At 40.8% G+C, this 27011-nt stretch overlaps 1 protein-coding gene across 2 annotated transcripts in view; it reads left to right on the top strand.

The window, feature by feature from the left end:
- CCDC138 (coiled-coil domain containing 138) overlaps positions 1 to 27011 on the top strand; it is a 160389-nt gene that overhangs the window by 7736 nt on the left and 125642 nt on the right. For both annotated transcript variants that reach the window (XM_053707614.1, XM_053707615.1), the window contains exons 3-6: positions 16787 to 16911; positions 23141 to 23322; positions 23503 to 23661; positions 26781 to 26900. In XM_053707614.1, the coding sequence (XP_053563589.1) occupies positions 16787 to 16911; positions 23141 to 23322; positions 23503 to 23661; positions 26781 to 26900 (586 nt within the window). The remainder of the gene's footprint in view (positions 1 to 16786; positions 16912 to 23140; positions 23323 to 23502; positions 23662 to 26780; positions 26901 to 27011) is intronic.

Below are 27011 nucleotides of genomic sequence, written 5' to 3'. Positions count from 1 at the left end.
TATGCCATCTAATTCTCCCCAAGTGTCACAACCATTAACGCCTACGCAAGCGACGCCGAGTTCCTCAAGTGCATCGAATTCTTTTACTCTGCAGTATATGGCTACAGTTATGTCAACTACCCTTAGAGAGGTATTATCTAAGTTACAAGTGTTACAGGGTAAACGGAGTAGGACAGGAATTAATGTCAATACTGAGTCCTCTGATGCTTTGTTGGCTATTTTCGATGTGCCCTCACACGGATCTGAGTTGGGGGTTAGGGAAATTTTGTCTGAGGGAGAACTTTCAGATCCTGGAAGTATGTTACCTCAGACAGATTCGGACGTTATGTCCTTTAAATTTAAGCTAGAACACCTCCGCCTGTTACTTCGGGAGGTATTGGCGACTCTGGATGACTGTGACCCTATTATGGTTCCACCAGAGAAATTGTGTAAAATGGACAAATACCTAGCAGTACCCACTTACACTGATGTTTTTCCGGTTCCTAAGAATTTCGGAGATTGTTAAGAAGGAGTGGGATATACCGGGTATTCTGTTTTCCCCTCTCCTAATTTTAAGAAAATGTATCTCATTTCAGACACCATTCGGGACTCTTGGCAGACTGTCCCTAAGGTGGAGGGAGCTATTGCTATCCTGGCTAAACGTACAACTATTCCTATTGAGGACAGTTGTGCCTTCAAAGACCCCATGGATAAAAAATTTGAGGGTCTTCTAAAGAAGTTATTTATTCATCAGGGTTTCCTTTTACAACCAACAGCCTGCATTGTTCCAGTGACTACTGCAGCAGCTTTCTGGTTTGATGCCTTGGAAGAGTCTCTTAAGGTTGAGACCCCCTTAGAGGATATTTTGGATAGAATTAAGGCTCTTAAGCTAGCTAATTCTTTTGTCACAGATGCCAAATTGCTAAATTGACGGCTAATAATGCAGGATTTGCCATTTTAGCGCGAAGAGCGTTATGGTTAAAATCGTGGTCTGCTGATGTGTCATCTAAGTCAAAGCTTTTGGCTATTCCTTTCAAGGGTAAGACCCTATTTGGACCTGAGCTGAAGGAAATAATTTCTGACATTACTGGAGGTAAAGGTCATGCTCTACCTCAGGATAAGTCTGTTAAGAATAAGGGTAAACAAAATAATTTTTGTTCCTTTCGGAACTTTAAAGGAGTACCCTCTTCTTCCTCTTCCTCCACAAAGCAGGAAGGGAATTTTGCTCAGACCAAGTCCATCTGGAGACCCGACCAGGCTTGGAACAAGGGTAAGCAACCCAAAAAGCAGCTGCTGCTACCAAGACAGCATGAAAGGGCGACCCCCGATCCGGGACCGGATCTAGTAGGGGGCAGATTGGCTCTCTTTGCACAGGCTTGGGCAAGAGATGTTCAGGACCCCTGAGCACTGGAAATACTGGAACAGGGGCAGGGGTTTTACTCAAATCTCTTCGTGTTTCCCAAAAGAGAGGGAACTTTCAGACCCTTTTAGATCTCAAGAGTCTAAACAAGTTTCTCAGAGTTCCATCCTTCAAGATGGAAACTATCCGAACAATTTTACCAATGATCCAGGAGGGTCAATATATGACTACCGTGGACTTGAAGGATGCATACCTTCATATTCCTATTCACAAGGATCATCATCAATACCTAAGGCTTGCCTTTCTGGACAAACATTTTCAGTTCGTGGCTCTTCCCTTCGGGTTGGCCAAAGCACCCAGGATCTTCACAAAGGTTCTCAGGCCACGGGGTATAGCAGTGGCGCCTTATCTGGACGATATCTTGATTCAGGCGCCGATTTATCATCTAACAAAGTCTCATACAGACACAGTGTTATCCTTTCTGAGAACTCACGGTTGGAAAGTGAATCTAGAAAAGAGTTCACTAATCCCTCAGACAAGGGTTCCCTTCCTGGGAACACTGATAGATTCTGTAGCAATGAAGATTTTTCTGACGGAGGTCAGAAAATAAAAAATTCTAAATACTTGTAGAACCCTTCAGTCCAATCCTCGGCCTTCAGTGGCCCAGTGTATGGAGGTAATTGGATTGATGGTGGCAGCAATGGACATCATTCCATTTGCTCGGTTTCATCTCAGACCACTGCAACTGTGCATGCTCGGTCAGTGGAATGGGGACTATACAAATTTGTCTCCTCTGATAAATCTGGATCAAGAGACCAGAAACTCTCTTTTGGTGGTTGTCGCCGGATCATCTGTCCCAGGGGACGTGTTTCTGCAGACCCTCATGGGTGATGGTGACAACGGACGCCAGTCTTCTAGGCTGGGGTGCAGTCTGGAATTCCCTGAGAGCTCAGGGTTTATGGACTCAGTTGGAGGCTCTACTTCCAATCAACATTCTGGAATTGAGAGCAATATTCAATGCGCTTCTGGTGTGGCCTCAGTTGGCTTCGGCCAAATTCATCAGGTTCCAGTCGGACAATATCACGACTGTGGCTTACATCAATCATCAGGGAGGAACGAGGAGTTCCTTAGCGATGTCAGAAGTATCCAAGATAATTCAATGGGCGGAGACCCACTCTTGTTATCTGTCAGCAATCTATATCCCAGGTGTGGACAACTGGGAAGTGGATTATTTAAGCTGTCAGGCTTTTCATCTGGGGGAGTGGGAACTCCATCCAGAGGTATTTGCCTCTCTGATTCTTCGATGGGGCAAACCGGAGTTGGATCTGATGGCGTCTCGACAGAATGCTAAGCTCCCAAGATACAGGTCGAGAGATCCTTAGGCCGAACTAATAGATGCCTTGGACGTTCAACCTGGCTTATGTGTTTCCACTGTTTCCTCTCCTTCCCCATGTGATTGCTCGGATTAAATAGGAGAGAGCTTCCGTAATTCTAATCGCGCCTGCGTGGCCACGCAGGACTTGGTATGCAGATCTAGTGGACATGTCCTCTCTGCCTCCGTTGAAACTCCCAGTGAGACAGGACCTTCTCATTCAAGGTCCTTTCCAACATCCAAATCTAATTTCTCTGCAGTTGACTGCTTGGAGATTGAACGCTTGATTTTATCTAAGCGGGGTTTCTCTCATGCGGTCATTGATAGATTGATTCAGGCACGTAAGCCTGTCACTAGAAAGATTTATCATAAGATATGGCGTAAATATTTTTTTTGGTGTGAATCCAAAGGTTACTCATGGAGTAAGGTTAGTATAGGATTCTGTCTTTTCTCCAAGAAGGATTGGAGAAAGGGTTATCAGCAAGTTCCTTAAAAGGACAGATTTCTGCCTTGTCAATTTTGCTTCACAAACGTTTGGCTGGTGTTCCAGACGTTCAGTCTTTTTGTCGGGCTCTAACCAGAATGAAGCCTGTATTTAGACCAATTGCTCCTCCGTGGAGTTTGAATTTAGTTCTTAGTGTACTTCAAGGGGTTCCGTTTGAACCCATGCATTCCATAGATATTAAGTTGTTATCTTGGAAAGTTTTAATTTTGGTTGCTATTTCTTCTGCTCGTAGAGTTTCAGAGCTTTCAGCGTTACAATGTGACTCGCCTTATCTTATCTTCTATTCTGATAAGGTGGTTTTACGTACCAAACCTGAGTTCCTCCCTAAGGTTGTTTCAAATAAGAGTATTAATCAGCAAATTGTTGTTCCTTCATTATGTCCTAATCCTTCTTCTAGGAAGGAGCGTAAGTTGCATAACCTGGACGTGGTCCGTGCCTTGAAGTTTTACTTGCAGGCGACTAAGGATTTCCGTCAATCATCTTCATTATTCATTGTTTGTTCTGGAAAGCGTAGGGATTAGAAAGCTATGGCTACCTCTCTTTCTTTTTGGCTGAAGAGTATCATTCGTCTGGCGTATGAGACTGCTGGACAGCAGCCTCCTGAAAGAATTACGGCTCATTCTACTAGGGCTGTGGCTTCCTCATGGGTTTTTAAAAATGATGCTTCTGTAGAACAGATATGCAAGGCTGCGACTTGGTCGTCTCTTCATACTTTTTCCAAATTTTCCAAATTTGATAATTTTGCTTCTTCTGAGGCTGTTTTTGGGAGAAAGGTTCTTCAAGCATTGGTGCCTTCCGTTTAGGTTCCTGTCTTGTCCCTCCCTTTCATCCGTGTCCTAAAGCTTTGGTATTGGTATCCCACAAATAAGGATGAAATCAGTGGACTCGTCATATCTTTGTAAAAGAAAAGTAAATTTATGCTTACCTGATAAATTCATTTCTTTTACGATATGACGAGTCCACGGCCCACCCTGTTATTTTAAGACAGGTTTAGGTTATATTTATTTTTTGTAAACTTCAGTCACCTCTGCACCATTAGCTTTTCCTTTCTCTTCCTAACTTCGGTTGAATGACTGGGGGTGGAGAGGAGGGAGGAGCTATATATATATATATATATATATATATATATATCTGCTGTGGTGTTCTTTGCCACTTCCTGTTAGCAGGAGGATAAATCCCACAAGGATGAAATCCGTGGACTCGTCATATCGTAAAAGAAATTAATTTATCAGGTAAGCATAAATTTACTTTTCATAGGTTCTCTGTTATCGGTCGTAGAGATTCATCTCCTACCTCCCTTTTCAGATCGACGATATACTCTTATATACCATTACCTCTACTGATTCTCGTTACAGTACTGGTTTGGCTATCTACTTTATGTGGATGAGTGTCTTTTGGTAAGTATGTTTTCTTTTATTTAAGACACTCTCGGCTATGGTTTGGCACTAAATATATGTTTTGTACTTATATTTGCCATGATTCAGGTTAATCAGTATATTTAATTTTTGCAGACTGTCAGTTTCATTTTGGGAAATGAATATATATATAAAAAAAAAATTCTTACCTGAAATTTTCAAATTGACTCTTTTCTAAATTGCGGGCTGTTAGGCTCGCGGGAGTGCAAAATGCTATAATTTATTGCGTCATTCTTGGCGTGAGACTTTTTTGGCGCAAGAATTACGTTTGTTGACGTAATTTCGTAATTTACGGCGTCTTAGTTGGCGCCGAGAGTTTTCACGTAGTTGCGTCATCTATGAAGCTCGTGTTTGTTGCAGACGTTCTTGGCGCCAAAAAAATATTTTGTCAGTTGTGGGTGTCATACTTGGCGCCAGATTTTTGACATTATTTAAGTCTTTATTTCATTTTGCTTCTGGTTTCCAGAGGCTTATTTTGTTTGCATTTTTTCCCATTCCTGAAACTGTCATATAAGGAAATTGATAATTTTGCTTTATATGTTATTTTTTTTATTACATATTGCAAGATGTCTCAATCTGACCCTGTCTCAGAATCTACTATTGGAATCCTGCTGCCTGATGTCGGTTCTACCAAAGCTAAGTGCATTTGTTGTAAACTTGTGGTAACTGTTCCTCCGGCTGTAGTTTGTGTTAGTTGTCATGATAAACTTTCAAATGCAGACAATATTTCCATTAGTAGTAATCCATTACCTGTTGTTGTTCCTTCAACATCTAATGCTCAGGATATTCCTGTTAATGTGAGAGAATTTGTTTCTTATTCCATTCAGAAGGCTTTGTCTGTCATACCACCTTCTAATAAACGTAAAAGGTCTTTTAAAACTTCTCATAAAATTGATGAATTTTTAAATGACCGACAGCATTCTGATTTATCTATCTCTGATGGGGATCTATCTGGTTCAGAAGATTCTGCTTCAGATATTGACACTGACAAATCTTTATACTTATTTAAAAACAGAATTTATGCTTACCTGATAAATTACTTTCTCCAACGGTGTGTCCGGTCCACGGCGTCATCCTTACTTGTGGGAATATCTCTTCCCCAACAGGAAATGGCAAAGAGTCCCAGCAAAGCTGGCCATATAGTCCCTCCTAAGCTCCGCCCACCCCAGTCATTCGACCGACGGACAGGAAGAAATATATAGGAGAAACCATATGGTACCGTGGTGACTGTAGTTAGAGAAAATAATTAATCAGACCTGATTAAAAAACCAGGGCGGGCCGTGGACTGGACACACCGTTGGAGAAAGTAATTTATCAGGTAAGCATAAATTCTGTTTTCTCCAACATTGGTGTGTCCGGTCCACGGCATCATCCTTACTTGTGGGAACCAATACCAAAGCTTTAGGACACGGATGAAGGGAGCAAATCAGGTTACCTAAACGGAAGGCACCACGGCTTGCAAAACCTTTCTCCCAAAAATAGCCTCCGAAGAAGCAAAAGTATCAAATTTGTAAAGTTTGGCAAAAGTGTGCAGTGAAGACCAAGTCGCTGCCTTACATATCTGGTCAACAGAAGCCTCGTTCTTGAAGGCCCATGTGGAAGCCACAGCCCTAGTGGAGTGAGCTGTGATTCTTTCAGGAGGCTGCCGTCCGGCAGTCTCATAAGCCAATCGGATGATGCTTTTAAGCCAAAAGGAAAGAGAGGTAGAAGTCGCTTTTTGAACTTTCCTTTTACCAGAATAGACAACAAACAAAGAAGATGTTTGTCTGAAATCTTTTGTAGCCTCTAAATAGAATTTTAGAGCACGGACTACGTCCAAATTGTGTAACAAACGTTCCTTCTTTGAAACTGGATTCGGACATAAAGAAGGTACAAATATCTCCTGGTTAATATTTTTGTTAGAAACAACCTTTGGAAGAAAACCAGGCTTAGTACGCAAAACCACCTTATCTGCATGGAACACCAGATAGGGCGGAGAACACTGCAGAGCAGATAACTCTGAAACTCTTCTAGCAGAAGAAATAGCAACCAAAAACAAAACTTTCCAAGATAGTAACTTAATATCTATGGAATGTAAAGGTTCAAACGGAACCCCTTGAAGAACTGAAAGAACTAGATTTAGACTCCAGGGAGGAGTCAAAGGTCTGTAAACAGGCTTGATCCTAACCAGAGCCTGAACAAATGCTTGAACATCTGGCACAGCTGCCAGTCTTTTGTGTAGTAAGACAGATAAAGCAGAGATCTGTCCCTTTAGAGAACTTGCAGATAATCCTTTCTCCAAACCTTCTTGTAGAAAGGAGAGAATCTTAGGAATTTTTATCTTATTCCATGGGAATCCTTTGGATTCACACCAACAGATATATCTTTTCCATATTTTATGGTAAATCTTTCTAGTTACCGGTTTTCTGGCCTGAACCAGAGTATCTATCACATAATCTGAAAACCCACGCTTCGATAGAATCAAGCGTTCAATCTCCAAGCCGTCAGCTGGAGGGAGACCAGATTTGGATGTTCGAATGGACCCTGAACAGGAAGGTCCTGTCTCAAAGGTAGCTTTCATGGTGGAACCGATGACATATTCACCAGGTCTGCATACCAAGTCCTGAGTGGCCACGCAGGAGCTATCAAGATCACAGAGGCCCTCTCCTGATTGATCCTGGCTACCAGCCTGGGAATGAGAGGAAACGGTGGAAATACATAAGCTAGGTTGAAGGTGCAAGGTGCTACTAGTGCATCTACTAGAGTCGCCTTGGGATCCCTGGATCTGGACCCGTAGCAAGGAACCTTGAAGTTCTGACGAGACGCCATCAGATCCATGTCTGGAATGCCCCATAATTGAGTTATTTGGGCAAAGATCTCCGGGTGGAGTTCCCACTCCCCCGGATGGAATGTCTGACGACTCAGATAATCCGCTTCCCAGTTTTCCACACCTGGGATGTGGATCGCAGACAGGTGGCAGGAGTGATCCTCCGCCCATTGAATTATTTTGGTCACTTCTTTCATCGCCAGGGAACTCCTTTTTCCCCCCTGATGATTGATATACGCAACGGTCGTCATGTTGTCTGATTGGAATCTTATGCATCTGGCCTTTGCTAGCTGAGGCCAAGCCCTGAGAGCATTGAAGATCGCTCTTAGTTCCAGAATGTTTATCGGGAGAAGAGACTCTTCCTGAGACCATAGTCCCTGAGCTTTCAGGGATTCCCAGACCGCGCCCCAGCCCACTAGACTGGCGTCGGTCGTGACAATGACCCACTCTGGTCTGCGGAAGCTCATTCCCTGGGATAGATGGTCCAGGGTCAGCCACCAACGGAGTGAATCTCTGGTCTTCTGATCTACTTGAATCATTGGAGACAAGTCTGTATAGTCCCCATTCCACTGTTTGAGCATGCACAGTTGTAATGGTCTTAGATGAATTTGTGCAAAAGGAACTATGTCCATTGCTGCAACCATCAACCCTACTACTTCCATGCACTGCGCTATGGAAGGACGTGGAACAGAATGAAGAACTTGACAAATGCTTAGAAGTTTTGACTTTCTGACCTCTGTCAGAAAAATCCTCATTTCTAAGGAATCTATTATTGTTCCCAAGAAGGGAACTCTTGTTGACGGAGACAGAGAACTTTTTTCTATGTTCACCTTCCATCCGTGTTATCTGAGAAAGGCCAGAACGATGTCTGTATGAGCCTTTGCTTTTGACAGGGACGACGCTTGTATTAGAATGTCGTCCAAGTAAGGTACTACTGCAATGCCCCTCGGTCTTAGAACCGCTAGAAGGGACCCTAGTACCTTTGTGAAAATCCTTGGAGCAGTGGCTAACCCGAATGGGAGGGCCACAAACTGGTAATGTTTGTCCAGAAAGGCGAACCTTAGGAACTGATGATGTTCTTTGTGGATATGAATATGTAGGTATGCATCCTTTAGATCCACGGTAGTCATAAATTGACCTTCCTGGATAGTGGGTAGAATCGTTCGAATGGTTTCCATCTTGAATGATGGTACCCTGAGAAATTTGTTTAGGATCTTCAAATCCAAAATTGGTCTGAAAGTTCCCTCTTTTTTGGGAACTACGAACAGATTGGAATAAAATCCCATTCCTTGTTCCTTTATTGGAACTGGGTGTATCACTCCCATCTTTAACAGGTCTTCTACACAATGTAAGAACGCCTGTCTCTTTATTTGGTTTAAGGATAAGTGAGACATGTGGAACCTTCCCCTTGGGGGTAGTTCCCTGAATTCCAGGAGATAACCCTGAGAAACTATTTCTAGCGCCCAGGGATCCTGAACATCTCTTGCCCAAGCCTGAGCAAAGAGAGAGAGTCTGCCCCCTACTAGATCCGGTCCCGGATCAGGGGCTACTCCTTCATGCTTTTTTGTTAGCAGCAGCAGGCTTCTTGGCCTGCTTACCCTTGGTCCAGCCTTGCATCGGTTTCCAGGCTGGTTTGGGTTGTGAGGCATTACCCTCTTGCTTAGAGGATGCAGAATTAGAGGCCGGTCCGTTCCTGAAATTGCGAAAGGAATGTAAATTAGACTTATTCTTGGCCTTGAAAGGCCTATCTTGTGGAAGGGCGTGGCCCTTTCCCCCAGTGATGTCTGAAATAATCTCTTTCAATTCTGGTCCAAATAGAGTTTTACCTTTGAAAGGGATGTTAAGCAATTTTGTCTTGGATGACACATCCGCTGACCAAGACTTTAGCCAAAGCGCTCTGCGCGCCACGATTGCAAACCCTGAATTTTTCGCCGCTAATCTAGCTAATTGCAAAGCGGCATCTAAAATAAAAGAGTTAGCCAACTTAAGTGCGTGAACTCTGTCCATAACCTCCTCATATGGAGTCTCTCTACTGAGCGACTTTTCTAGTTCCTCGAACCAGAACCACGCTGCTGTAGTGACAGGAACAATGCACGAAATGGGTTGTAGAAGGTAACCTTGCTGTACAAAAATCTTTTTAAGCAAACCCTCCAATTTTTTATCCATAGGATCTTTGAAAGCACAACTATCCTCGATAGGAATAGTAGTGCGTTTGTTTAGAGTAGAAACTGCCCCCTCGACCTTAGGGACTGTCTGCCATAAGTCCTTTCTGGGGTCGACCATAGGAAATAATTTCTTAAATATAGGGGGGGGGGAACAAAAGGTATGCCGGGCTTTTCCCACTCCTTATTCACTATGTCCGCCACCCGCTTGGGTATAGGAAAAGCGTCGGGGTGCACCGGAACCTCTAGGAACTTGTCCATCTTGCATAATTTCTCTGGAATGACCAAGTTGTCACAATCATCCAGAGTAGATAACACCTCCTTAAGCAGTGCGCGGAGATGTTCTAATTTAAATTTAAATGTCACAACATCAGGTTCAGCTTGTTGAGAAATTTTTCCTGAATCTGAAATTTCTCCATCTGACAAAACCTCCCTCATGGCCACTTCAGATTGGTGTGAGGGTATGACAGAACAATTATCATCAGCGCCCTCCTGCTCTTCAGTGTTTAAAACGGAGCAATCGCGCTTTCTCTGATATGTAGGCATTTTGGATAAAATATTTGCTATGGAGTTATCCATTACAGCCGTTAATTGTTGCATGGTAATAAGCATTGGCGTGCTAGATGTACTAGGGGCCTCCTGCGTGGGCAAAACTGGTGTAGACACAGTAGGAGATGATGTAGTATCATGTTTACTCCCCTCATCTGAGGAATCATCTTGGGCAATTTCATTATCTGTGGCAGTACTGTCCTTACTTTGTTTGGACGCTATGGCACAATTATCACACAAATTTAAATGGGGAGACACATTGGCTTTCATACATATAGAACATAGCTTATCCGAAGGCACAGACATGTTAAACAGGCTTAAACTTGTCAATAAAGCACAAAAAATGTTTTAAAACAAAACCGTTACTGTCTCTTTAAATTTTAAACAGAAAACACTTTATTACTGAATATGTGAAAAAGTATGAGGCTCAGCCTACAACTAGGAAGGCCCCCTGACTGGAAAAGGTGTCTAACATAGTGCCTGCCGTTTAATAAACGTTCCCCAAGTTTATAAATGTGAATTATCAGCATAAACATGAATAAAATGCCCAAATAAAGCAATCGATTTAGCCCATAAAAGTGTCTACCAGTTTTATAGCCCATATTAAGCCCTTTATTCTGTTTGTTTGACTAATAAAATGGCTTACCGGTCCCCATGAGGGGAAATGACAGCCTTCCAGCATTACATGGTCTTGTTAGAAATATGGCTAGTCATACCTTAAGCAGAAAAGTCTGCTAACTGTTTCCCCCAACTGAAGTTACTTCATCTCAACAGTCCTATGTGGAAACAGCAATCGATTTTAGTTACTGTCTGCTAAAATCATCTTCCTCTCACAAACAGAAATCTTCATCCTTTTCTGTTTCAGAGTAAATAGTACATACCAGCACTATTTTAAAATAACAAACACTTGATAGAAGAATAAAAAACTACATTTAAACACCAAAAAACTCTTAACCATCTCCGTGGAGATGTTGCCTGTGCAACGGCAAAGAGAATGACTGGAGTGGGCGGAGCCTAGGAGGGACTATATGGCCAGCTTTGCTGGGACTCTTTGCCATTTCCTGTTGGGGAAGAGATATTCCCACAAGTAAGGATGACGCCGTGGACCGGACACACCAATGTTGGAGAAATGGAGTATATTCGTTTCTTATTAAAAGAGGTGTTGATTGCATTAGATATGGAGGAGACAAGTCCTCTTGATATTAAAACCAGTAAACGTTTACATTCGGTTTTTACACCTCATGTAGTTATTCCAGTGGTTTTTCCAGTTCCTGATGCTATTTCAGATGTAATTTCTAGGGAATGGAATAGACTGGGTACTTCTTTTACTCCTTCAAGGTTTAAGAATCTGTATCCTTTGCCGACTGATAGATTGAAGTTTTGGGAAAAGATCCCCAAAGTTGATGGGGCCATCTCTACTCTTGCTAAACGTACTACTATTCCTACGGCAGATAGTACTTCTTTTAAAGATCCTTTAGATAGGAAACTTGAATCTTATCTAAGGAAGGCTTATTTATGTTCAGGTCATCTTCTTAGGCCTGCTATTTCTTTGGCTGATGTTGCTGCTGCTTCAACGTTTTGGTTGGAAACTTTAGCACAACAAGTACCAGATCATAATGTGTATAGCATTGTTAATCTAATTCAACATGCTAATAATTTCATTTGTGATGCCATTTTTTATATCATTACAATTGATGTTAGATATATGTCTTTAGCTATATTAGCTAGAATAGCTTTATGGCTTAAATCTTGGAATGCTGATATGACTTCTAAATCAACGTTGCTATCTCTCTCTTTCTAAGGTAATAAATTATTTGGTTCTCAGTTGGATTCTATTATTTCAACTGTCACTGGGGGAAAGGGAGCTTTTTTGCCTCAGGATAAAAAATCAAGGGTAAATTCGTCAAAATAAGGAACAGAAACCTAACCCTTCCCCTAAGGGAACGGTTTCTAATTGGAAGCCTTCTCCAGTCTGGAATAAATCCAAGCCATTTAAAAGATCTAAATCAGCCCCCAAGTCCGCATGAAGGTGCGGCCCTCATTCCAGCTCAGCTGGTAGGGGGCAGACTAAGATTTTGCAAGGATGTCAATCCAAAATCATTGGATCCAGAACATTGTTTCTCAAGGGTACAGAATAGGTTTCAAAGTAAAACCGCCTGTGAGAAGTTTCTTTCTTTCTCTCACGTATTCCAGTGAACCCAGTAAAGGCTCAGGCTTTCCTGAAGTGTGTTTCAGACCTGGCGTTATCTGGGGTAATTGTGACAGTTCCTTTTCAGGAACGGGGTCTGGGGTTTTATTCAAATCTGTTCATTGTTCCAAAGAAGGAGAATTCTTTCAGACCAGTTCTGGATCTAAAAATTTTGAATCGTTATGTAAGAATACCTACATTCAGAATGGTGACTATAAGGACTATTCTGCCTTTTGTTCAGCAAGGGCGTTATATGTCTACAATAGACTTACAGGATGCATATATTCATATTCCGATTCATCCAGATCGCTATCAGTTCCTGAGTTTCTCTTTTCTAGACAAGCATTACCAATTTGTTGCTCTTCCTTTTGGCCTAGCAACAGCTCCAAGGATCTTTTCAAAGGTTCTCGGTGCCCTACTCTCTGTAATCAGAGAGCGGGGTATTGCGGTGTTTCCTTATTTGGACGATATCTTGGTACTTGCTCAGTCTTTACGTTCTGCAGAATCTCACACAAATCAACTAGTGTTGTTTCTTCAAAGACATGGTTGGAGGATCAATTTACCAAAAAGTTCTTTGATTCCTCAGACAAGGGTAACCTTTTTAGGTTTCCAAATAGATTCAGTATCCATGACTTTGTCTCTAACAGACAAGAGACGTCTGAAATTGGTTGCAGCTTGTCGAAACCTTCAGTCTCAGTCATTCCCTTCAGTAGTTATGTGCATGGAGGTTTTTAGGTCTCATGACTGCAGCATCGGACGCGATCCCCTTTGCTCGTTTTCACATGAGACCTCTTCAGCTTTGTATGCTGAACCAATGGTGCAGGGATTATACAAAGATATAACAATTAATATCCTTAAATCCCAATGTTCGACTATCTGACTTGGTGGTTAGATCACCATCGTTTAGTTCAAGGGGCCTCTTTTGTTCGTCCAGCCTGGACTGTGATCACAACTGATGCGAGTCTTTTAGATTGGGGAGCTGTCTGGGGATCTCCGACAGCGCAGGGGGTTTGGAAATCTCAAGAGGCGAGATTACCAATCAATATTTTGGAACTCCGTGCGATTCTCAGAGCTCTTCAGTTTTGGCCTCTTCTGAAGAGAGAACCGTTTATTTGTTTTCAGACAATGTCACAACCGTGGCGTATGTCAATCATCAAGGTGGGACTCACAGTCCTCAAGCTATGAAAGAAATATCTTGAATACTTGCTTGGGCGGAATCCAGCTCTTGTCTAATTTCTGCGGTACATATCCCAGGTATAGACAATTGGGAAGCGGATTATCTCAGCCGTCAGACTTTACATCGGGGGGAGTGGTCTCTCCATCCAGATGTGTTTTTTCAGATCAGATGTGGGGTCTTCCAGAAATAGATCTGATGGCTTCTCATCTAAACAAGAAACTTCACAGGTACCTATCCAGGTCCAGGGATCCTCAGGCGGAATCGGTGGATGCATTAGCAGTCCCTTGGTTTTACAAACCTGCTTATATCTTTCTGCCTCTAGTTCTTCTTCCAAGAGTGATTTCCAAAATCATCATGGAACATTCGTTTGTGTTTCTGGTAGCTGCAGCATGGCCTCACAGGTTCTGGTATGCGGACCTTGTCCAGATGTCCTTTTGTCAACCTTGGCCACTTCCTTTAAGACCAGACTTTCTGTCTCAAGGACCATTTTTCCATCAGGATCTCAAATTGCTAAATTTTAAGGTATGGAAATTGAACGCTTAGTGCTTAATCATGGAGGTTTTTCTGACTCAATAAATTTTCCTAGAAACAGGTTTATGAGCCTGTAACATAGTATCAATCACTATCGAGTTTGGAAGACTTATATTTCATGGTGTTCTTCTCATAAATTCTCCTGGCAATCTTTTAGAATTCCTAGAATTTTAGAGTTTCTTCAGGATGGTTTGAATAAAGGTTTATCAAGTTTCTTGAAGGGACAAATCTCTGCTCTTTCTGTTTTATTTCACAGAAAGATTGCTAAGCTTCCTGATATTCACTGTTGTGTACAGGCTTTGGTCCGTATCAAGCCTGTCATTAAATCAATCTCTCCTCCTAGGAGTCTTAATTTTGGTTTTGAAAGCTTTGCAGGCTCCTCCTTTTGAGCCTATGCATTCTTTGGATATTAAACTACTTTATGTGGTAAGTGTTGTTCGTTTTGGCTATCTCTTCTGCCAGAAGAGTTTCTGAATTATCTGCTCTTTTTTTTTTGTGAGTCGCCTTTTCTGATTTTCCATCGAGATAAGGCAGTTTTGTGGACTTCATTTAAATGTTTACCTAAAGTTGTGAATTCTAACAACATTAATAGGGAAATTGTTGTCCCCTTTTTGTGTCCTAATCCTAAGAATTCTTTAGAAAGATCCTTACATTCTCTGGATGTTGTAAGAGCTTTGAAATATTATGTTGAAGCTACTAAAGATTTCAGAAAGACTTCTAGTCTATTTGTTGTCTTTTCTGGTTCTAGGAAAGGTCAGAAAGCTTCTGCCTTTTTCCTGGCATCTTGGTTAAAACTTTTGATTCTTCAGGCTTATTTGGAGTTGGGTCAGGCCCTGCCTCAGAGAATCACAGCTCATTCTACTAGATCAGTCTCCACTTCGTGGGCTTTTAATAATGAAGCATCAGTTGATCAGATTTGCAAAGCAGCGACTTGGTCTTCTTTGCATACATTTACTAAATTCTACAGTTTTGATTTATTTGCCTCTTCTGAAGCAGTTTTTTGTAGAAAAGTTCTTCAGGCGGCTCTTTCGGTTTGATTCCTCGGCTTATGTTTTTAGGTTTTTTTTATTTCATTTATGAGAAAAACTTATTTTGTTTGGTTATGGATTTAATTTTTTCATCGGAAAATGTCTGTTTTTATTTTATCCCTCTCTAGTGATATTTCTATCCCATACGTCACTAGCTCATGGACTCTTGCCAATTATAAACATAATTTATGTAAGAACTTACCTGATAAATTCATTTCTTTCATATTGGCAAGAGTCCATGAGACCCACCCTTTTTATGGTGTTATGTTTTTTTGTATAAAGCACAATTATATTTCCAATTCCCTTTTTGATGCTTTTTACTTTATTTTTCTATCACCTCACTACTTGGCTATTTGTTAAAACTGAATTGTGGGTGTGGTGAGGGGTGTATTTATAAGCATTTTGAGGTTTGGGAAACTTTGCTCCTCCTGGTAGGATTGTACAGTATATCCTATATGTCACTAGCTCATGGACTCTTGCCAATATGAAAGAAATGAATTTATCAGGCAAGTTCTTACATAAATTATGTTTTTATGCTTTTTGTATCACTAAGGTATGTGTTAAGTAGGTGTGTTTAAAGGGAAGTGATACGCTAACTGTTTTTTATCTTCTATCTAAAAGAAATTGTTTCAAAAAGTATTGCAGCTTTTTTTTTTTTTTTTTTAAAACATCATTCCTGTGCTGAATAAACCTACTGTTTTTATTATGGAAGCTGTCCCTATTAATGGGACATTACGGTCAAAATTGAAATACACATAGATGAATTACATCTTTGAATAGCTACATATATTGGCAAAAATGCTTCTAGTTAAAGTTATCACTCTTTTAATGTTAGCATTTTTCTCAGTATGTGCATGTGAAGCATAGCTAGATATTCTCAGTGTGCCAGCATCTTAAATACTGCAGCTGCTCAAATAGCTAGTGGGGCTTAATTCAATTTGCATAAATGCTAACCTGATACATTGCCAGATAATACAAATGCTTTGGCTCTCTGAACAAGTGCTGTGTTTAAAATTCTGGTTCACGGAGCATACCTAAATACACTCTTAAAACAGCTATAGCTTTTTCTAGAAGCATTTTTACTAATATATGTATTCTGCAAAAATGCTTCTATTCAAAATTGAAATGCACTGTCTGGTGTACAATCCAATTGTGGCTAGAATGTCCCTTTTAAGCAGTGAGCAATAGAATCCCACAACCCAGATACCTACAATCAGACACATATTGTTTTTTTCACCTTACATTTTAATAGCTTTTACTTAAAAATATTTTGTGTATTTTAAAAAGGTTAACATGTTTAAAGGGACAATAAACTCAAAATTAAACTTTTATGATTCAGACAGAGGATGCAATTTTAAACAACTTTCCAGTTAACTTCTTTTATCAAAGTTACTTATTCTTTTGTTATTCTTCTTTGAAGAATAATCTCATAAGAAGCAAACTGTAAATTTGCCTGTTCCTTTAATAACTTCTTATTCACATTTAGAAACGTTTGACTAATATTTTCCGTTTATTTGAAGATATTACATGTGGGTTGTCTGTTTTTATTACAGCTGTATAATATGTTCATGAAATGAAAACCACTGTGAACTGTAGAGATCAAATGCACCATATAAGGTTTTATTTCAGTGTTTGATTATTAAGATGCTGGATATCATGGGTATCTTTCATGAAGATAAAGACGTATTTGAAAATGAAATGTATTATTTTTCAGTGGTGCTAGTAAAAATGAGCATTCGTATGATTCAAGTCACCTGGATACCTCTGATGACAACATCCTTGATGATCAGGCTGCATATCCATTTCCGGATTTCAGCACTCATATATATACAGAAACAGGTACTGATTAAAGTGCTGGCATCAAATAAAAAAAAATATTAAAAATTTAGTTATAAAAGTTATAAACTGCATGCATGAGTAATTTTTCTGCAACTATTAAGTTCTTCTAAATGCTTTTGATAATGCAAAGTGTCTTTCTCCTGTTAAGTGTAGTCAGTCCACGGGTCATCCATTACTTATGGGATTATATCTCCTCCCTAACAGGAAGTGCAAGAGGATCACCCAAGCAGAGCTGCTATATAGCTCCTCCCCTCTACGTCATACCCAGTCATTCTCTTGCACCTAACTAAAGATAGGACGTGTGAGAGGACTGTGGTGTGTTAAACTTAGTTTTTATTTCTTCAATCAAAAGTTTGTTATTTTAAACGGCACCGGAGTGTGTTGTTTGTTCTCAGGCAGCATTAGAAGAAGAATCTACCTGAGTTTGTCTATGATCTTAGCGGTCGTAACTAAGATCCACTTGCTGTTCTCGGCCATTCTGAGGAGTGAGGTAACTTTAGAACAGGGGATAGCATGCAGGACCCACCTGCAAGGAGGTATGTGCAGTAAATTATTTTCTAAGGAATGGAATTGACTGAGAAAATACTGCTAATACCGATGTAATGTAAGTGCAGCCTTAAATGCAGTAGTAGCGACTGGTATCAGGCTGATATGTATGTATGTATACTCTGAGGTATTTCTGGGGAATGGAATTTTACTAAGAAAATACTGTCAATATTAAAATAATATTTGAGCCTGCACTGCAGTGAAAGCGACTAGCAGCAGGCTTATTAATAACACTTCATAATTTTCAATTTTTAAAACGTTTACTGGCATGTTAATCGTTTTCTCTGAGGTACTTGGTGATAAAACTTTATGGGCATGATTTTTACCACATGGCTGTCGTTTTTTTCTGAATAAAAACAGTTTACTGAGCTTCCCCACTGTTGTAATATGAGTGGGAGGGGCCTATTTTAGCGCTTTATTGCGCAGTAAAAATTTAGTCACAGTCTTCCTATTTCTTCCTCCATGATCCAGGACGTCTCTACAGAGCTCAGGGGTCTCCAAAACTAGTTTTGAGGGAGGTAATCAGTCACAGCAGACCTGTGACAGTGTGTTTGACTGTGATAAAATCGTTTATTATTTCAACTGTTATCCGTTTTGGGTATTAAGGGGTTAATCATCCTTTTGCTGGTGGGTGCAATCCTCTGCTAACTTTATACATTTTCTGTTAAAATTTGGTTGTTTTAACATATTTGGTTCATTGTTAATTCAACTGTGTCACATTTTTATGTTTTTTTAAAAGCGCAGTAGCGTTTTTTATATAGCTTGCTAGTGTTATTGCTAGTCTGTTTAAACATGTCTGACACAAATGAATCTGTTTGTTCATTATGTTTAAAGGCCAATGTGGAGCCCAATAGAAATTTGTGCACTCAATGTATAGATGTTACTTTGAATAAAAGTCAAACTTTATATGTTAAAAAAATATCACCAGACAACGAGGGGGAAGTTATGCCGACTAACTCTCCTCACGTGTCAGTACCTTCGCCTCCCGCTAAGGAGGTGCGTGATATTGTGGCTCCAAGTACATCAGGGCGGCCCATACAAATCACTTTGCAAGACATGGCTAATGTTATGACTGAAGTACTATCTAAATTGCCAGAATTAAGAGGTAAACGCGATCACTCTGGGGTAAGAACAGAGTGCGCTGATAATAATAGAGCCATGTCTGATACTGCGTCACAATTTGCAGAACATGAGGACGGAGAGCTTCATTCTGTGGGTGACGGATCTGATCCAAGTAAACTGGATTCAGACATTTCAAATTTTAAATTTAAGCTTGAGAACCTCCGTGTATTACTAGGGGAGGTATTAGCGGCTCTGAATGATTGTAACACGGTTGCAATTCCAGAGAAAGTATGTAGGCTGGATAAATATTTTGCGGTACCGGCGTGTACTGACGTTTTTCCTATACCTAAAAGGCTTACAGAAATTGTTAACAAGGAGTGGAATAGACCCGGTGTGACTTTTTCACCCCCTCCTATATTTAGAAAAATGTTTCCAATAGACGCCACCACACGGGACCTATGGCAGATGGTCCCTAAGGTGAAAGGAGCAGTTTCTACTCTGGCTAAGCGCACCACTATCCCGGTGGAGGATAGCTGTGCTTTTTCAGATCCAATGGATAAAAAGTTAGAGGGTTACCTTAAGAAAATGTTTGTTCAGCAAGGTTTTATATTACAACCCTTTGCATGCATCGCGCCTGTCACTGCTGCGGCGGCATTCTGGTTTGAGTCTCTGGAAGAGACCCTTAGCACAGCTCCATTGGATGAGATTATGAACAAGCTTAAAGCCCTTAAGCTAGCTAATTCATTTATTTCTGATTCCGTAGTACACTTAACCAAACTTACGGCTACGAACTGCGGATTCACCATTCAAGCGCGTAGAGCACTGTGGCTTAAATCCTGGTCAGCTGATGTGACTTCTAAATCTAAATTGCTTAATATTCCTTTCAAAGGGCAGACATTATTCGGGCCCAGCTTGAAAGAAATTATCGCTGACATTACTGGAGGTAAGGGCCATGCCCTGCCTCAAGACAGGGCCAAACCAAAGGCTAAACAGTCTAATTTTCGTGCCTTTCGTAACTTCAAGGCACGAGCAGCATCAACTTCCTCCGCTCCAAGACAGGAAGGAACTGTTGCTCGCTACAGACAGGGCTGGAAACCTAACCAGTCCTGGAATAAGGGCAAGCAGGCCAGAAAACCTGCTGCTGCCCCTAAGACAGCATGAAGTGAGGGCCCCCGATCCGGAAACGGATCTAGTGGGGGGCAGACTTTCTCTCTTCGCCCAGGCTTGGGCAAGAGATGTCCAGGATCCCTGGGCGTTGGAGATCATATCTCAGGGATATCTTCTGGACTTCAAAGCTTCTCCTCCACAAGGGAGATTTCATCTTTCAAGGTTATCAGCAAACCAGATAAAGAAAGAGGCGTTTCTACGCTGTGTACAAGACCTCTTACTAATGGGAGTGATCCACCCAGTTCCGCGGTCGGAACACGGGCAAGGATTCTATTCAAATCTGTTTGTGGTTCCCAAAAAAGAGGGAACCTTCAGACCAATCTTGGACTTAAAGATCCTAAACAAATTCCTCAGAGTTCCATCGTTCAAAATGGAAACTATTCGAACCATCTTACCCATGATCCAAGAGGGTCAGTACATGACCACAGTGGATTTAAAGGATGCCTACCTTCACATACCGATTCACAAGGATCATTACCGGTATCTAAGATTTGCCTTCCTAAACAGGCATTACCAGTTTGTAGCTCTTCCCTTCGGGTTAGCTACGGCTCCAAGAATCTTTACAAAGGTTCTGGGCTCTCTTCTGGCGGTACTAAGACCGCGAGGCATAGCGGTAGCTCCGTACCTAGACGACATTCTGATACAAGCGTCAAGTTTCCAAACTGCCAAGTCTCATACAGAGTTAGTTCTGGCATTTCTAAGGTCGCATGGGTGGAAGGTGAACGTAGAAAAGAGTTCTCTATTGCCACTCACAAGAGTTCCCTTTCTAGGGACTCTTATAGATTCTGTAGAAATGAAAATTTACCTGACGGAGGACAGGTTATCAAAACTTCTAAATGCTTGCCGTGTCCTTCATTCCATTCAACACCCGTCAGTGGCTCAGTGCATGGAGGTAATCGGCTTAATGGTAGCGGCAATGGACATAGTACCATTTGCGCGCCTGCATCTCAGACCGCTGCAATTGTGCATGCTAAGTCATTGGAATGGGGATTACTCAGATTTGTCCCCTCTGCTAAATCTGGATCAAGAGACCAGAGATTCTCTTCTATGGTGGCTTTCTCAGCCACATCTGTCCAAGGGGATGCCCTTCCGCAGGCCAGATTGGATGATTGTAACAACAGACGCCAGCCTTCTAGGTTGGGGCGCAGTCTGGAATTCCCTGAAGGCTCAGGGATCATGGACTCAGGAGGAGAGACTCCTTCCAATAAACATTCTGGAATTAAGAGCAATTTTCAATGCTCTTCTGGCTTGGCCTCAGTTAGCAACTCTGAGGTTCATCAGGTTTCAGTCGGACAACATCACGACTGTGGCTTACATCAACCATCAAGGAGGAACAAGGAGTTCCCTAGCGATGATGGAAGTCTCAAAGATAATTCGCTGGGCAGAGTCTCACTCTTGCCACCTGTCAGCGATCCACATCCCAGGCGTGGAGAACTGGGAGGTGGATTTTCTAAGTCGCCAGACCTTTCATCCGGGGGAGTGGGAACTTCATCCGGAGGTGTTTGCCCAACTGCTTCATCTTTGGGGCAAACCAGATCTGGATCTCATGGCGTCTCGCCAGAACGCCAAGCTTCCTTGTTACGGATCCAGGATCAGGGATCAGCGGTGCTGATAGATGCTCTGACAGCACCTTGGGTCTTCAACATGGCTTATGTGTTTCCACCTTTCCCGATGCTTCCTCGATTGATTGCCAGGATCAAACAGGAGAGAGCATCGGTGATTCTAATAGCGCCTGCGTGGCCACGCAGGACCTGGTATGCAGATCTAGTGGACATGTCGTCCTGTCCACCATGGTCTCTGCCTCTGAGACAGGACCTTCTGATTCAGGGTCCTTTCAAACATCCAAATCTAATTTCTCTGAGGCTGACTGCATGGAGATTGAACGCTTGATTCTATCAAAGCGTGGATTCTCGGAGTCAGTGATTGATACCTTAATACAGGCTAGGAAACCTGTTACCAGGAAAATTTACCATAAAATATGGCGTAAATACTTATATTGGTGCAAATCCAAGAGTTACTCATGGAGTAAGGTTAGGATTCCTAGGATATTGTCTTTTCTACAAGAAGGTTTAGAAAAGGGTTTATCTGCTTGTTCGTTAAAGGGACAGATTTCAGTTCTGTCTATCCTTTTACACAAACGTCTGGCAGAAGTTCCAGACGTTCAGGCTTTTTGTCAGGCTTTGACTAGGATTAAGCCTGTGTTTAAGACTGTTGCTCCGCCGTGGAGCTTAAACTTAGTTCTTAACGTTCTGCAAGGTGTTCCGTTTGAACCCCTTCATTCCATCGATATCAAGCTGTTATCTTGGAAAGTTCTGTTTTTAATGGCTATTTCCTCGGCTCGAAGAGTCTCTGAGTTATCGGCCTTACATTGTGATTCTCCTTATCTGATTTTTCATTCAGACAAGGTAGTTCTGCGTACTAAACCTGGGTTCTTACCTAAGGTAGTCACTAACAAGAATATCAATCAAGAGATTGTTGTTCCATCATTGTGCCCTAACCCTTCTTCAAAGAAGGAACGACTTTTGCACAATCTGGACGTCGTCCGTGCCCTGAAATTTTATTTGCAGGCAACTAAAGATTTTCGTCAAACTTCTTCCCTGTTTGTCGTTTATTCTGGACAGAGGAGAGGTCAAAAAGCTTCGCTTACCTCTCTCTCTTTTTGGCTTCGTAGCATAATACGTTTAGCCTATGAGACTGCTGGACAGCAGCCTCCTGAAAGGATTACAGCTCATTCTACTAGAGCTGTGGCTTCCACTTGGGCCTTTAAGAATGAGGCCTCTGTTGAACAGATTTGCAAGGCTGCAACTTGGTCTTCACTTCACACTTTTTCAAAATTTTACAAATTTGACACTTTTGCTTCTTCGGAGGCTGTTTTTGGGAGAAAGGTTCTACAGGCAGTGGTTCCTTCCGTGTAAAGATCCTGCCTGTCCCTCCCGTCATCCGTGTACTTTTAGCTTTGGCTTGGTATCCCATAAGTAATGGATGACCCGTGGACTGACTACACTTAACAGGAGAAAATATAATTTATGCTTACCTGATAAATTCATTTCTCCTGTAGTGTAGTCAGTCCACGGCCCGCCCTGTTTTTACGGCAGGTCTAAATTCTAATTAAACTCCAGTCACCACTGCACCCTATAGTTTCTCCTTTCTCGTATGGTTTCGGTCGAATGACTGGATATGACGTAGAGGGGAGGAGCTATATAGCAGCTCTGCTTGGGTGATCCTCTTGCACTTCCTGTTAGGGAGGAGATATAATCCCATAAGTAATGGATGACCCGTGGACTGACTACACTACAGGAGAAATGAATTTATCAGGTAAGCATAAATTATATTTTTTAAAAACTACATATACATACAGATACATTTTAGTGCTGTCATAATGTTTTATTGCTTGATTTAAGTTGGCGCATTTAATAAGTGATATTAGTTCTTGCTTCACTTTTTTCTTCTTTAGATGTCACGCTGCCATCTCATTTAGCAGCAAATTCCTGCAATGAACCTTCTGTGGAAACCAGCATTGCTGTGATACCGAGCTCAAGGAAGGCAGCAAATTCCATTTTAAAAGGCCTTCATATTCTGCCATCTGAAGTCCACGAGATTTATGATGAATTGTTTGACATATACCAAAAACTTCAGGTATCAAAAATGGAACATATTCTTATAGTAGCCTAAATTGTCAGGTACACTAAATTGGTATTCCACTTAAATCCGCTAAAGAACAGGTTTAATTTGCAAGCTTCAGGGCTTCATTTTAAAATATCATTTAGCTTATTATATGATTTTCACAGCATGGTGTAATTGTTTTTGTCTTTTTAGAGTGAAAGAATTTCACAGCAAAAGTATTCACTTGAGCTGAAAAAACGGGAGCGACGTTTAAGAGATAAAGAAGAATTGCTATTTAAACATCAAGCTACAGTTAACAAAATTAAGGGTGTTGAAGAGACCATACATGCTAAATTTCAAATAATGAAGGAGGTAATTTAATTTTCTATATCTTTATTAGTATGTCAAATATGTGCAGAGCTTAATTATCAAAGATATGGAAAACACTGATCCTATTCAGTTGTTGTTGTTGTGTAGAGTATAGCAGTGTCAAGTAAACTGAAACGTACTTAGGGAGCCTCTTAGAGAGCTGAAAAAATAATAATTTACCGGAGGTAAATTACAGAAAATGTATGTTTAAGCCTTTTATGAGGGATTTTATTTTGAGTTCAATGTCACTTTAAGTAAAAAATGTCTACATGCAGAAAAATCCTTAAATTTTGGAGGTTTCTAACAGTGATTTACCCTAAAACTAGTGGTACTTGAGTACAGGAGTTAGGAATCATTTCTGGAAGGGTCACCTTAATGCTATAGACATTTGGAAGCCAACTTTGTGGCAACAGTTTGGGGAATGCCCTTTCATGACTGTGGCCCTTACACAAAGCAAGGTCCATGAAGACATGGTTTGATAAGTTTGGTGTGGAGGAACTTGAGTGGACTTCATAGAGCCACTGAACTCAACGCTATTCAACACCTATCTGATGATTTGAAGCTCTGATTGTGGACCATACCTTCTCGTCCAGCATCAGTGCCTGACATCACAAATGCTCTTTTTATTTATTTGGCACAGATTCCCACAGACACGCTCCAAAGTCTTGTGGAAAGGCTTCCAAAAAGAGTGGCAGCTATTCTAGCCACAATAGGGGTGGTGGGCAAACATCAATGGCCATGGTTAAGGAATAGTATGTTCAACAGGCTTATATAGGTATGATGACAAAGTGTCCACAAATAATTCCTGAAGGTATAACAAATTACAACAAGACTTGCCTTATGTTTTGTTTGTTCACTTCTTGTTTCTTTCTTGCATAATTCTTATTGTCTCACTTACAGATAATTAATACAAGCATATGATAATACTAATTGCCTTTGGTATACTATCCCCTTGCCTTCCTTTCCCTATAAAAATTTTAAATGTATAGGTCAATGCAGTCAGCTGTGTCCACTAAATTAGTTAAAAGGACATACTCATCTGCTAAATCACTTGAAAGTGATGCAGCATAACTCTAACAAACTGACAAGAATATATCACCTGAGCATCTCTAAAAGTCTCAAAAGACATTTTACCTCAAAATTTCTTCTGTTCACCAGAGAAAGTTCTGTGTATACAGTTATACTTCAGCTGAGATGAGAAAAAACAAAACACACAATAGCCAATCGGCATTAGCAATGCTGAGGTAATGCTTTTGCCTGACTGGCTGCTTAAAGTTTCTTTACACTGGGGTGTAAATACTTAGGAAATGTGAGGTAAAATATCTTCCTTTTTTTACATAGAGATGTTCAGGTGATATTTTCTAGTCTGCTTTTTACAGCTATGCTGCATCACTTCCATGTGCTTCAACATTTGGGTGTCATGTCACTTTAATAAGAAGATAACAGACATTCAAAAGGCCAAATGGGAAAAGTTTGATTCAGACGAGGTCGGAGTGAGATAAATATAAAATTGACCATAAAAGTTTGAGAGAGGTTAAGTTACGACATTAATCCATTAGTAAGTTTAGGAATTCTAGCAAGTATTGACAAAGCGTGAACGTCACATACCAAATGACAAGATTTTAAAAACAGACTTGGAAGTACAGTAAATAAAGAATAGTTGCAAAGTGTGAAATAGCACTAGCAAATGGTGGCTATTACAGGTAATTTTACAGGGACTCTTTCTGCCGAGGCCAATTAGAGACAGCTATGGTGCAGAGTTAGACTTGTGAAGTCTGACATGTGCACCTCTGATCCTCAGCATAGGAAAACTATTAATTTTCACAATTAAACTAAAGGAAAGGGGTGCAAAGTAAACAATGATAATATATTGCAAAGTTTTTTTACTGTGCAACATTATTATAATCTGAAAGTGTTTACTTTCCCTTTAACTACTACTGTACCTTTGCCATGTAAAACCTCTTTTAGACTATAATCAACCCCTTCGATGTGCATGACGAGGCATTCTCGTCATGCACATCGCCACCTGTAGGCACATGAGAAGCCCTTCTCATCATGCAAGGGGGATTGCCAATCAAACACTGTTTTCGGCAATCCCCCTCACTACAGGCCGGGGGTCGTTGGTGGCCTAGTGGTCAGCACTCCCAGGCTTCATACAAAGGGGGCAGAACCGGGATGCTCAGTGTAGAGCTGTATGGGATCTGGATGGGGGGAGGTTCTTTAATCCCCTTGATCTTAGCTCCCATAGCAGCTACAAACTTCCAAGACCCTTTATTTGAAAGAGAATCGCCTGCTCTTTCACGATGGTGGTCTTGGATCAGTACTACACAAAAGATCATTTAAAAATAAAACACACATGGATTTGCTTGGGAATCGGTAATTTATATGTGCATTAAAAAAATCTGGTATGTGTAGAGACCCCTAATAAAGTCCATCTCTCCAAAAAAAATATGAATTTTGTCTGTATAGTCAGGTGATCACTGTAGTAATCGTAATCACCTTTCAAGAAAAAAGTGCTTTTATTTCAGTACTGAACAATGGGGCCTCTCTAATCTATATTATAACCCCAAAAGCTCATACGGCCCCCTATTTCACATGTGGCTACTGGCTACCCATGATGACAATTTAGTAATGTGATCAAAGTGACAGCAGTGGTTACTTGGCCATTCTCAGTATTATTTACTAAAATCTAAGAAACAATTATACTATCTCATATGCCATTACTTATAAATGTGATAATGGTAGGCCTGCTGGAAAATAAAAAATACAATTTATGTGGGTCACTCACTGAAAATTGACGTACAATAGGGTTTAGATGTAGGTAGCAAAAAAGCTCAAAATTGGCTCAGCACTATGGTGAAAATAGGCTTAGCAGCAAAAGTGTTAATGGTCAAGATAATCTTTTTGGATATATCAAGTACTGTATAACTAGTGTTTCTTCTCTTTCTGCTGGAAAACCACATTATGTTTCTAATATTCTTTAACATAATGATTTCACATTGTTATTTACTGGTATGTGTTAGCCGAATCATGTGCAGCTGGCAATGTAACATATGTATGTACAGATATTCCTTTTGGTTCATGCAATAATACCATTTAAAAATATATTACATTTTTCTCAGAGACATGAAGCAGAAGTAAAACAGCTTTCAGAGGCCCTTAAAGAGAAGATTAAAGAAAATAAAAGGTTGAAGTCATCATTTGACACACTGAAGGAAATGAATGACTCTTTAAAAAAGCAGGCAAGTTTACCATATTATTATAATCATTTTTATAAGTGTACTGTTTTACAATTCAGTGCGTAAATGACAAGTGTATAAATGTCCCTCATAGGTATCAAAGTATTATATTGT

The sequence above is a fragment of the Bombina bombina genome, chromosome 3, assembly GCF_027579735.1.
Source record: "Bombina bombina isolate aBomBom1 chromosome 3, aBomBom1.pri, whole genome shotgun sequence".
NCBI lineage: Eukaryota > Metazoa > Chordata > Amphibia > Anura > Bombinatoridae > Bombina > Bombina bombina.
This window is presented reverse-complemented; position numbering and strand designations above follow the sequence as displayed.